The following is a 13,446-nucleotide window of genomic DNA, read 5'->3' as shown; positions in this document are numbered from 1 at the left end:
GTTGTTCCCATCGCCTGATGGATTCATGCTGACCCTTCTCCTTGGCAAACTGCCACACCATGGAAGAATTGGTTCATTGCATACTACTGTTGTTTATAGGAGAAGGGATTTGGATCTGATTTGTCTCCAAGTAGTGCATTCAGTTTTGTTCAGATTTCCACAAAGTGCTCAGTGAATCCTCCTGCTGTTTCCCTGACCGATGGACTTTTACTTGTATGGAAAATTGGTCACTTGAATACTGGCATGTTTTGAAAACCCCGTGAGGGCTGGTGGGTGAGCGTGGGACTGTGCCTCGGCAGCCTGTCTAGAGGACTGGTTATGGTTTGGTTTTCCTTGGAGATTGTGTCTCTGTCCATGTGCATGAATGGGAATAGCGCTTGGCTCTTGCACAGTGCTAGGGGAGATCCTTGTGTTCCTTGTTCCTAACACAGCTGGTGTGAACAGTTCTCCGGCATGGGGTGTCCCGCCAGCTGTGCATCCCATCCTGGGACTTTAGAACAGCTTCTCTCCTGGAAGGTGGAGCTGGTTGGGGTGCAGGTCCTGCATCTGCTCCTCTGCTGCCGCCAGTGCCTGTAAACCCCTCTATAGCCAGGTAGAGCTAAGGGCACCTGGCACGTGACGGGGTGGCCTTTTGTTCTTATTTCTTGAGCTGATTTGAAACTAAGCAGGGCTTAGTTTGGGACTTCCTTAGCACTACTTTTAGTATCTCCCCTTTAAAATGGATCATCCCCCTGATTTATTTGTTCTTCTGAGCCGTGGGCTTTTTTTATGTTGTTAATTTATTTGATTCTCACACAAAATGAGGAGCACCTTCTGCTGCCATCCTTGGGTTGGAAAAGCAGCTGCTCCAAAGCGTGCTGGCCTGGCTGTCATCCCGGCAGTGTCCTGGCTGGTGCCACCTCTCTCTGCGGGCTTGGCTGTGTGCTGACACCTCCGTGGGCACAAAGCCATGCCATGCCATCTTCTGCTGACAAAGCACGTGGCGGGCTGTGTCCCCTGCCCCTCTGGTGTGCCTGCAGAGCAGATCTCTACGTGCTAGATAGGGGGGCTACCTGAGGCTTTCAGTTCCACCTGGGGATAAGACTGATGGCTGGGCTGTGAAAATGGGCTGAGAAGGTCACACCTTTCATGGAATCACGGGGTAGTTTGGGTCAGAAGGGACCGTAAAGGTCATCTCATTCCAACCCCGTGCCATAGGCCCCCGAGTGACATGGCTGGGGCACCCTGAGCAAAGCCCATTTTTCAGGTGGTCCAAAATACCTGGTCAGAGCTGGTGGGGAAGATTTTGGCTTTGTGGCCAACTGTAACCATGTGAGCTTGTCGCAGTGTGATCGGATATAATGTGACTCTCCCTGTTCTTTGCAAAGGAGTCTTTAAAGGAAAAACAAGGGCTGGGTAAAAACTGCTAACGTTCAGTTTATTGTCAGTCCTTTATACATTTTTAATACTAGATTTTGATCTTGTTTCCTTCTGACGTGCTGGTGTGAGATTCTTTATGGGCTGGTCGTACCAAGCTCTGGGTCTCAAGAACCCAGTCATGTGGAAGGGATTCCTTCTTAGATGCAGCAGGCAGACCTTATCCTTTGATCCCATAACTTTGAGCTCCTTTCTCCAAGTGACTGAGTTTTGGTTTTGCTGAACAAAAGCCATTCCCCAGTACTCTTTTTTAAAAAGAGCTAGTTCTTAAAAGTGGAGAGGATCATGATAAAGTAATCTCTCAGAATGGTTGTGGCTGGAAGGGACCTTGAGGAGATCTAATTCCACCCCTCTGCCATGGGCGGGGACACCTTCCACTATCGCAGGTTGCTCCAAGCTGGCCCTGTCCAACCTGGCCTTGATGATGATGAGCAGATACTCCTGTGGGCAGAGAGGGAATGCTGCATTTCATAGAATCCCAGTTGGGTGATACGCAAGTGGGTTTTCATCAGTAAATCTGATTCAGGGAGTCTCCTATGCCCGAACTCCAAATCTGGGCACTGAATCATGAACTGCTGTTCTTCGGTAGCTCTTAGTAAAGCAAAAGATGTGGTTTCAACTGAGTTTTTCCAGGAGCACCTCCCTGATGATGACTACTTCTTGCTTTATTAATAATCAGATGAAATGATTGTGAACTTGGGGCACGGAAAGATTCTCTGGGGTCACAAAAGTCAAAGATTTTAGCTACAGTCGGTGTAAGTCCGAAGAAGCCCCTGCCCACTACTGTCACTTAGAAGAGAACTGGTGCCACCAGGACCTGCAGGTCTCCATGTGCATCTTATAGGTGGGGTTTGAGTGTTGTGAAATAGACACTGGTGTAATGAGGTGCACAGAGAGGATAATGGATGTCCTGGGGAGAGCAGGGAGGGCCATGGGAGCAGCCACTCAGGAGGAGCTGTGGTGGGTGTGCGAGAGAAAACTCTAGGCTTGGGTTACCTAAAGTTTAGCACTCAGCTCTGTGCTTCCCATCCTCCCCAAGCCGTAGGATCCTTGTGGTGCCTGTGTGTCACGTTACGTTTCTCAGGCAGTGGTTCTCATGGGAAAGGCTGGGTTCCCCCGGTGAGTCGGAAATGTCCCAGGAGCCCAGTGCATTGAGAGTATGTGTCAATTGTTTCCTTCCAGGCGCTTTGGGAAGGGAGCCTAGAAGATTATCTCAGCATTTGGAACAATATAAACAGATGCTGAGTGCTTCAAGCACATGGAAAAGGAAAATGGTTTGCTTGGCCTCCCTGAACAGTCGGGCGGGGTGTGGGGGGGACATGGCACAGAACGTTAAATAAGTCTCTGCCTTCAGACTAGGGAAAAGCAGCAAAGTAATGCAGATGTTTGCCTGTGTATATACAAGTGAGTTTCATATTACCAAAATCTGTACTGTGCACACGTGGTCCAAAGATTAAAGAGATTGTCCAGTTCTGTTGGCAGCATATTAAAGTATTAAGACTACAGGCTTGCTATGATGGGTTTCTATGATCAAGCTGACCACAGAATTCAAGTGATTCAAAGGGGAATGTTGTTGAATACAGGTATCTTTTGCATCAGGCTTTTGGATACAGTTTTGGGTGTAAGAATCCCTTAGGAAGGGCCACCACTGCCCTGTCTGTCTGGGGTCACCCCCACCCTGCAGCTCCTGCTTGTGCTCGGATAAGATCTCCCCCTCCCTGTCCCTGTGCAGCACTCAGGCCATCTGCCACGTTAAAGCTGATGTTTCCAGTTGCTGCAAGAGCTTCCCGTGTTTCCTTTGGCACGCAAGAGCTAAATCGGATCTTCAGGTGTTGGTCTGGGAGGTCTTGCTACAGATGTCTCTGTGGCTCTGCCCTTTCCCTCGGTGGTGTGATCCCATTCCTCGGAGATGGAGATTCTGGCATGCCAGGCAAGAGGCAGCAGACACAGGACCCCATTCTGTCACTGTTCCACTGCCCAAGTTTGAGCCCTGCTTAGCTCCAGAATCCTGTTTCTTCTATCCCTGGAAGTGTCCAAGGCCAGGTTGTATGAGGAATGGAGCAACCTGGTGTAGTGGAAGGTGTCCCCACCCATGGCAGGGGGTGGAACAAGATGAACAAACATGCAAAGTAAAGGCTTCACAGCTGGCCTTTGAAATGGCAAATGCAGGGTTGTTTGTCATTGGCAAATCAGTTTGTTACAGAAATGGAGTATTTTGTGCCTAAATTTTCAGTTGTTTGGTTGCCAAGATTGGATTTATCGTAAGGAAGAATTAGAGACACATGTTTAGTTTGTGGGTCATTCATTCAGGTAAATTTGTTTACTCAGTCTCCTCTGTGTTCATTTGAAACTCTTCATTCAGCCATGCTGGGATAGAAGTGGGGAAACCCAAACTTGGTCGAAAGCACAGAATCCAGCTCTCATTTCTCAAGAGTTGCTTTTGTAAGAGCTGCTTTTACAGCTTACAGTGAGATGTCTGAATGATCTGGGCAGAGAAGAAGACATGTAAGTACTTTCTGTGAGCACAGGATATTCATCCCAAGCTGACAGAAGTGCAGAAAGCCCTGAAAAGAAAACATTTTTAACAGACACAAAAAGGCACGACAATTGGCAAATGTATTGAAGTGCTTTGGTCTGTAATCCAAGTCTCAATGCAAGGGTAGAGGCATCCTTGGGGTTTACAGCCAATGTATTATGAAATTTGGCACTTACTCTGTTACTAGTTAGTTTTTATTTTGGAAAGTGTCAAGTAGGAGTTGATAGGAGCTTCTGTGAGTAGTCCTTCCTCCTCTGCTGTGTTACAATAAGTACTTAGAGCATGGGACCGCTATAGTGGCACCTGTGTGAGGTACCTAATGGTACTTGACACTTGTTATACAATGGACTGCACAGTCAAGTGATGTAAATTTTGTTGGTCTAAGCTCTTCAATTAAGCTGAATCACCTGGCATGAGGTAGTTGTTAAGTTCAGCCAATGTATTTGGTAAAACGAATGGAAAAATTAGTGTAGATTGTGTTTGAAAAGCACTCTGATATTACAAAATGAGTATGACAGCCTTCTTGTGGGGTTTATTTTGGTATTTAAATGAGTCACAAGGACAACAGTTATCAGAGTCTGCACTGGCATGTGCTCTCAGAAAGCATGGGACAAAAATACTTCTCCAAATGGTAGCTACAGAGCTCCAAGCTCACATCTGGAGACAAGTAAAAACAGGACTAGTTAAATGTTACGCCAACAAAGGATAGTTCACCTGCCTATTGGAGTGAAACAGGGATAGGACAAAGAGTAATAAGTTCAAACTGAAAGAGGGGAAGTTTAGGTCAGATATACAGAAGAAATTCTTTCCTGTGAGGGTGGTGAGGCCCTGGCACAGGGTGCCCAGAGAAGCTGTGGCTGCCCCTGGATCCCTGGCAGTGTCCAAGGCCAGGCTGGATGGGGCTTGGAGCACCCTGGGATAGTGGAGGTGTCCCTGCCCATGGCAGGGGCTTGAAATGAGATGAGCTTTAAGGCCCCTTCCAAAACAAACCATTTTGGGATTCAGTGAAATGCAGCATGAACTGTGCTGGCCCGTGGTGCCCAAACTGCACAGTGCTGAAGTTAATATTTGTGTGCTTGTGTTCCCCAGGTCACCACACGATTTACATCGGGGTCCATGTGCCGAAGAGCTACAGGAGGAGGAGGCGTCACAGAAGAAGACCTGGGCACAAAGAAAAGAAAGAAAAGGAGAAAATCTCGGAGAACTACTCTGACAAATCAGATGTAGAAAATGCTGATGAGACAAGCAGCAGCATCCTTAAACCACTCAGTGAGTACTGGTTCCAGCTGTCACTCATTACAGTGGTCCGTTGTCTAGCGATCTGCTCACGGAAGACGAAACTTGATCGATGAAAACAATCATCTCACGTTGCAGGGTTGGAGTAGTCTTAGCCAGCTGCTGTGGGATAGCTGCTGTGGCTTGGAAGAGGCACAGGCCGGAGCCGACATCTCATCCCTCTGTATCACCTGAGTTGGCCCTTGAGCAGATGCCAGGCAGGAACAGGCCAAATGTTTAAAAAGCAATTTGACACTGTGTAAAGAGATAGCAAGCAAGGGCAAAGACTGAGTAGTGCCTAGGTAGATCCATTGCAGCTTCTGCCTTGGCTCTGGGATGTGCACACGCTCTGGAATTCCAGCACCCCATGATTTCGGCCTCACGTGTCACTAACTTGTGGTGCTAACAGCTCTTTTCCCTTTGGTAATTAACCAGTTTTAAGTTTGGAAAACAAAAAGAGCAATCAAATGGAGCTTTGCTGTATGTTCAGGTATCTGTAGGGATTGCATATGTAAATACTGACAGGCAGGTGAGGTCCATTTTGGATGCCCTGTGCCTCTGTTCCCACCAGAACTGTTAACCAGAAGGACATGTGGTGTCATCACTGTGCAGAGACTGTCACAGGGTCCCATTGCTCTTGCTGTATTCTCTGTTGGCCACAAGCATGAAATCTGGGAGATGGCTGCTTCAGTAGGAGCAAGAGGGAGATGGCAAAGCTGGCAGGGGTTGAATATAGCAGAGCAGCCCAGGATGTGATACAGCTCTGATTCTTGAGGCTAATTCCAGATGGTTGGAGCTTCATTTGTAAGTGGAAAAAGACTTCCTGTGTGAGAGATCCATACGACTGGATCTTGGATTGAAGAACTACATTCATTTTTCATTTTGAACTTGTGTTGCTGGATATGTGCTGTAGATAGGGACAGTAACATGGGGCAGATCAGTCATGTCTTTAGCCCAGTTACCATCTTCACAGAACAGCATCTGGAAAGGAAGGCAAGTCACAGCTTCCATTTCCTCTTCCCAGCTCTTGTTCCCTGGTTGTCCCAAAGAAGGCTTTTTGTCAGCACTCAGAAACCGGGAGTTGGTTTTACACCAAAAGACATAATTACCCATCTTCAAGAACTCAAATGTATTAAACTTAATTTTTATATTTACACTTCTGTTCTTTAGCATGCAGGTGACCAGGCCTGTAGAAATTCCTTTTTCACTTGTGAATGTATCATATCCTAGGAGAATTGTTTCCATGGGCTAAGTGTACCTATGGTTGAAAACCCATTTCTGCCATTGGATTTTCATATCCTGCCTTCATTTTGCCCATCATTGTGTCTGTGTCACTTGAAGAGGGGTTCGTGGTGTTTTTTCTCCTCTGTTGTTTCTATGCAGTAATATGTTCTTATCTGCACTTACACCTGCATGTAAAAATACACAGGCTTGCTATCACTCTCCATCGGCAGTTTTCCCATAGGCTTTTCCACCCTGATCTCTTTGCGTTGCAAATTTTTGGACTGGACTGGAATTGCATAAATATTCCAGGTGTCCCATGCAATAGCATTCATACCCCATCACTGGGCCCTTTTCTCTGTTGTTCACCGTCTCATGTATCCGGATACTTTTCCAGGTCCTTGCAGGGACCTGCGGTTTCACGCTGGTGGCCAGATCTTTTTACGAGCTGGCTCAGTTAGCTTAGAACTCTGTAAAGGAGAGGGGTAGTTCAGATTACTGTCTTGAATTACAAGTTACCCCATATCCCTGTGTTTTTTCTCTTCTGAGACTCCTGCCTTCAGAGCTGACCTGAATTTTGTGTTTCCCACCCTTTCTCTTGCTTTCTAAGAAGCCTTTCTTCTCTCTCCACTAGCTGTGTCGCACAAGTGTGTCCGACAGAAGCCCATTTCTCTCTAGGCAGCGTGTACCAGCTTAGGCTGGTGTCCAGTGCTGGCAATCCTGGCAAGAAACCTCAGTTAGAACCCTGGGGTTTCAATCTTCATCCCATAATAGGCACTGATTGAGGGGTAGGTGGCTCAAATTCAGCTTCAAAAGAATAGTAGAAACTAAGAGCTGGGAAATATTGCACAGCAACTTTAATGGAGCTGGGAGACAGCTGAGATGAACTACATTACATATATTTAAGGCAGTCAGTAGAGAGTGTAGAGTATCAGAAGCTGAAATACGTGTGAGGGCTGTGTGGTTTAAATCAAACAAAATCGGATCTGACACGCAGAAACCTCAAACACTGTGAGTTTTGGTCCAACATACCTCAGTTTAAGAAATCCCAAATTGATCCTGCTCCTTCTCTTCGTTGATTTCTGCAGTTACTGCCTTGGCCAGTATGGACACTGTCAGTTCAGCTCGGGTATATAATTGGTGATTTAGTTTATTTTCTGATACAAGGACAGGTATATAGAGCTTGACTTGCAAAATCTTTAATAGTATAGTTGTTAAAATAATTTGTAGATGTTCAGGGAGCAACTTGATTGTCCTGTATATTGAGACCTTTGTTTTCCTGAATAGAAAGCTTAAGCCAGTTGTGATTTGGTACATCACTTGGATTTCTTGATCTGTCCCTAAGGACCACAAGCCTAAGCTTCAATATCTTACCTGAAAATGTTTTCTCAGCTCCTTGGATGAAAACTCTGCAATTGGGTTTTGACCAAATCTGGGTTTGACTCACCAGGTCAAGCTGCTCACAGCAACTGAACCTGATGGAACATGTCTGTGGATACCAGCAAGAGAATAAACAGATCCAGAAATGCAAACCTTCCCTAGAAAAGCTTTGTTCCAGTTCCAGACCAATCTAGCTGTGCCTCTGTGTTTGGGAATTGGTGCAGTCTGGAAATGTCACTCCTGATTTTTTTTTTAGTCTGTGTCCAGCTGAGCCAAACAAGCCAAACTCTGGTAGTTCATAGACAACCTTCAGCTTGCCCATCTGGAGAGAGCTGGGCAGATTAAATGTGCACAGATATGTTTTATCCTAAGGAAATTATTGCTTGGGAACGATGCCTCCTTCACAAATCCAGACAGGGATACTCTGACAGACTGAGGAGGAGGCAGGAAGGTGATGTTCCCTCTGCAGAGCCCTTTCAGGACATTCCAGGCCTGCAGGGCTGTCTCTGCACTCAGGGAACTTTGGCATTCACACCCTGGTTCTCAGGCAGGACTGCAGGTGATGACAAATCCCTCTTCCAGGTGAAACATCCCAGCACCTCCTGTCTAAAAGCACCTCCTTTAACCAGCCTAGCCCTGGCTTCCATTTAGGGCCAGTAAGGAGGAAACGCTTGTTAGGCTCTGCCTCATCAGGTCAGCTGGTGCTTGTGTCAGCACAAAGAGGATGGTGTCGTTTTCTACTACGTGTAAGGGATGAGACAAGGGGGGAGCAAGGAAGGCAGATGAAGTTTCTCTGAGTCCATTTCCCTCTTCCTCATTCTTTACTACAGGCGTGCAGAGATTTTCCCATGAGGAAATGCATCTCTGCTTGATCTGGGAAGGGGTTTTTTTCTCATTGTCTGGTTGCCCTCCAGGTCACTTTGGCTCACCTCCCTGGCCCAAACCCAGGTGCTGCAATACTTAACTGACTTTTTAAAGCCACTTGTGGGTCTGACAAATTCTTACGGCTAAGGAATAGAATTCTCTTAGTGCTTGTGGCCCTGAAGAGAATAAAGGCTAATTTTTGTGAGTCGTTAGAATGTTGGCATGTTGATAAATAGAACTACAGAATCTGAATTTTGGAATACCTAAAAGCAGAGATAAGAGGAACCATATAAAGAGAGAGGGGAAGGATGATAGATCGCATCAAAGGCTTGTAAAGGTTTTTTCAGAGAATTCCTCTTCCACCCACCAGCAGTAGTTCTTGAGGGTTTTAGTAAAAATCCTCTCTTGAGCCCTCAGATGTGGGTTTGGAGGAGCACTTCTCATGTTTGCAGAGGAGTCATTTCATTAAGGTGCTGTTTGAGGCTTGTGCTGCCATTCTGCATGGAGTGCATCTCTCCCAGTGAAGGTGAGGTTTTGGCTGGATGGATCAAATCTGCACTGGAGGCAGGTAAATCTCTTTTACTGCTTCCCAACTTGGAGTGCCTGCTTTGCAGGAAGAGTTTGTTGTGGAGAATGTCCCAGTTGATAGGTTGCCCAAAGAAGTAGTGGATATCTCATTCCTGGAAGTGTTCAAGGCCAGATTGGACAGGGCTTGGATCAACCTACGATAGTGGAAGGTGTCCCTGCCCATGGCAGGGGGTTGGAATGAGAGGATCTTTAAGGTTCCTTCCAACCCAAACCATTCTGTGATTCTGTGACTTCCACTAAGGAGTGCCAGTCTGACTGGAACTGTCAATTCATAAAAAGATCAAATTAATTCAGCAAGGATATTTAGACATCAATTTAGGAAGGCTCAGGATTGGTGTCTACCTTGAAAGTTCATTAAGGCCGGTGCTATAAATAGCAGAGACAGCTACAGGATGGAAATAAATGAACCTACTTAGCAGAGCAGATGCAGCACAGTCAGGGCTGTGCCAAGAGTCTTCTTCCTGTTCACTATATTGGATTTTTCAACCATCCAGTTTCTTTCCTGACTTTTCAAGACATGGGGTGGGATTTTCCAAAAGCTTTTAGCTTCAGCTCACCACAGTGAGAGCACTGACAGTAGCTGAGAAATACCAGGCAGGATGGCAAAAGCTTAATTGTTTTTGTATTGGTATTTTACATAGGGAAAGTGGTCAGGCAGACTTTGCCATAAATATAAGTGGCTTTTGGTGTTTTGGTCTTTGAGAACTGCACAGCAGGCTTGTGGACTGGTCCCATGTGCTGGGGTCAGTTGAAACAGGCCTTCTTCTGCCCCTGCAGTGCTGCAGGGAGCACGCTTAGGTCCATTGTAGTGAAACTGCAGAGGTAAATTAAACACAGAACTAATTACTGCTTCGCTTGCAGACGTGCCCTCTGTGTAGCTGGGGGCCTGTCGGGGCAGCTGGCAGGGTGCAGCTGGCTGTGTCCATGGGAAAGGGCATGGGAAGGTGCTTGGGGCAGGCAGGCTGTGGGCAGGGCGCAGGTGAGGAGGTCGGCCCTGCCTGCTGACACAGCCCTTGGCCAGTTCCCACCCTGCCGAGGAGGGCTTGCGTAACACCCAGAGAGACGCCTCGTTGCTGGGATTGGGTGTCTGACTGCCTGGGATACGGCCGGCTGCGGCCCACCCTGCTTCCGTGGTGCTCAGGGGCCTGAGAACCACAGGCTCCAGGTGGTTTGGATTGGAAGGGACCTCTAACTCCCTCTCAGCCCGGCTCCTGCCATGGGCAGGGACACCTTCCATTGTCCCAGGTTGCTTCAAGTCCTGTCCAACCTGGTCTTGAGCCATTTCCAGAGGTTGGATGTCCGCAGTGTCTCCGGGCACCAGGGCCTCACCACTCTCTCACAGAAGAGTTTCTCCCTAATGTCTAATCTAACCCTGCCCTGTGTAAGTGTGAAGCCATGAAGATGCGTCAGAAGGACTTCTTGAGGTGTGGGAGAGACAGAGAAGAGACGTGTTGGAGGGAGGTACTTCCAGCAGCAGCTAAACCTGTCTGCCTTCACCCCTTAGTTACTCCAGCTCTCATTTCGCAAGAGGGTCAGCATGGCATTTTGCTTGTTCCTGTGGCCTCTCTGCAAAGCTTCCCAGTTCCCACTGAGGTGCTTGGGTAGGATGAAGGGACATGGTGGTATGAGGTTGGGTCTAGATGTGACCTATCACCCTAGGCAAAGGCTTTCCTTTTCTTCTTGGCAAGAGTACAGGGTTTCACTGGGACAGCTAATTAAAAAAATTGCACTTTTTGCAGCAACCCTTGCCTGAACCTCTGAGAGTTTTTCTTTTTTACTTTGATTTGTGCATGTGCCAATCACATCAGGGCTTGTTATGAACGCTTCTGTTTGTTTAAAACCCTTTGCACTTCCCTTACACTGAACATCCACCTTCTTCAGGTAAATGCAGAACATAAAGCATGGAGCTTTCATTCCATGCTTATGACAGCTGGGAAGGGAGGTCAGGTTTGGATTTTTTTATTCGCTTGCAACGTCCAGATTTCTGGTGGGCGTGATAAAAGGTGGAGCTAAACTTCCTCCCTCCTTAGGTGTGTCCTGAGGCTCCCACACACAATAGCAGCAAGTAATCTCGTTGTTAAGACAAATGCCAAGTGCCTCAGGTACATGGGATTAATTCTTTTCCAGCCCAGAGAGGTCTGGGAGTTGGGATTTTTCCCTTCAGTGTAGTTTCTGAAGTTGTTTTTGAGAGTGAGGGTTGGGGGACAGAAGCGGTTTTCCCTGGATGAGTTAAGTGCACTGACTGATTAAATTTGGGCATGGCTCGGGTACCTGTAGGAAGCCCACGTGTGCGGACGTGCTTGGAGGTGGCACGTGGCATCTGCACTTCCCCCTGCCACCAGCTGCCCTTTGGCAAGTCTGGGAGCTGGTGTTGGAAGTCTTCAGAGGGACAGCTATGTCAGGGACCTTGTGCAGGTGAAAATGCATCTCACCCTAATGCAGCAGCGTTCCCCACATTCTCTGTCTTCTCTGTCCTTCCCCAGCCTCTGGAGTGCCACCAAATGTCCTTTGGAAGGGACAGTTCAGCCACATAAAGCAACCCAGCCCTATCTTTGCTACTGTATGTGATTCCTCAAAAGAAATCAGCAGTGTAGGCTGACATTTTGTACTCCAGCTTGACTTACTCCTTGTGTACTGTGTTTCCAACAGCGGTCGTGTCACTCAGTGTTTGTCAGTCACCTCCAGCTGCGGGGAGGCTGGTGGGTGCCTCAGGTGTCGTGTAGGATTTAGGAAGAGTCTTGTATTCCTAGGATTTGAGTGTTCCTTGGACTGTGATGATGTCAGAGTGAGGCTGAGGAGTGAAAAGGCATGTCATGTGCCATGTGAAGCTGTCGCAAGTGCCTGGGCATGGAATATTGTGGCTATAGGGGAGAGAATTTTCCACCTGTGCAGAGACTAGGATGAAATTTTTCAGGTCTGAATTCTTCAGAGCTGTCTGAATGTGTCTGAAAGGAGAAGCCACTGGGGGAGGAAGGGGGAATGAAATAGAGAAATGATAAAACGATAATGGGCTTTTGGTGAGGATTATTCCTGGGGGCAGTGCGTTTAAAGGCATAATGTCAGCTCTTCAGGGAGCTTTTAAAACCTGCCTCCACTCTTTCCGTCGTTAAAAAACAACCATGGCAGTTGCCATGGCAATAACACCAATATAGACAGCAGGGCCGCTCTTGAGCAATTCCACTTAGGTTGTTGTCAACTTGAAGTGATCAAGATCCACAGCCCTGAAGTAAAAAAAATGAATTTGAGTAAGAAGTACAAACACTTCTTTCTGCCCTTTTGGCCCTGGCACCTGAATGCTGCCGCCCTCCTGCCACACCTCTAAGTTTTCTCTACAATTTGAAGAACTGATAGAAATAGTTTTGGGGTGAGTCAAAGTTAAGATTCTTCTATAGCTGTAACCTCTCCTTGGGAGATGAATTAAATTCCTAAACCCCAGCTGGTTAATATTGAATTAATTGTGGCAAAGTTTGAGGTAAAATAGCAAGAATTATTTGACAAACTAGGTCTGGGCAGAACAGAGAAAATGTCCTGCAAAGCAAGTTCAGTCTCAAAATCCTTTGGTTTTGGGGTAGGTGTAAGTGACAGAGTATTTTCCTTTACTGGTCACTTCTGCCTCGATTAACTGCATGTTTTCTTAGATCTATGACTAAGCCTTTCTTAATTAAGGATGGTCTTTGCTGCTTTTTTCCCTGACCAGGCAATGCTCTTAGAAATCTCCCTTGGCCCAAGGTGACACAATTAGTCATGTAGATGTAGAAGAAAATAATTCAATATAACCTTTACATGATATTTAAAGCCACAGGGTGTGTAACTGTCTACTTGGTGGATTGAAAGTGGTTCTTCAGCTTCTTCAGCTTGAAACTTCCTCTGTGTTTGAGTACCAGCAGAGCTGCCTTTGGGAAGATTTTTATGGGGTCTTTATTCCCACCTTGACATGGTAGGCTGTTCTTCTTACAGATGGAGCAAAAAAGAGCCTGCTTCCTTTCTCAGTATGGGGAAGACCTGCTTTAACTGGAGCTTGCTATGCTAATCTTGTGTCTTGAACTGATGATAGCATGTGCCACTATAATTACCTAAGCCACCTTAATGCTTTGCCTAATTCTGTTCCCTGCATTCACGTGAAACTGCTAAGGGACAGAAAAGTCCAAGGAATTTACCGTGTGGGG

General features: G+C 46.8%; 1 protein-coding gene across 3 annotated transcripts in view; it reads left to right on the top strand.

The window, feature by feature from the left end:
• SLC4A4 (solute carrier family 4 member 4) overlaps positions 1–13,446 on the top strand; it is a 146,610-nt gene that overhangs the window by 58,139 nt on the left and 75,025 nt on the right. For all 3 annotated transcript variants that reach the window (XM_069012380.1, XM_069012378.1, XM_069012381.1), the window contains exon 3: positions 5,042–5,221. In XM_069012380.1, the coding sequence (XP_068868481.1) occupies positions 5,042–5,221 (180 nt within the window). The remainder of the gene's footprint in view (positions 1–5,041; positions 5,222–13,446) is intronic.

The sequence above is a fragment of the Aphelocoma coerulescens genome, chromosome 4 (assembly GCF_041296385.1).
Source record: "Aphelocoma coerulescens isolate FSJ_1873_10779 chromosome 4, UR_Acoe_1.0, whole genome shotgun sequence".
Classification (NCBI taxonomy): domain Eukaryota; kingdom Metazoa; phylum Chordata; class Aves; order Passeriformes; family Corvidae; genus Aphelocoma; species Aphelocoma coerulescens.
Note: the sequence above shows the minus strand (reverse complement) of the source record. Positions and strands in the feature narration are given on the sequence as shown.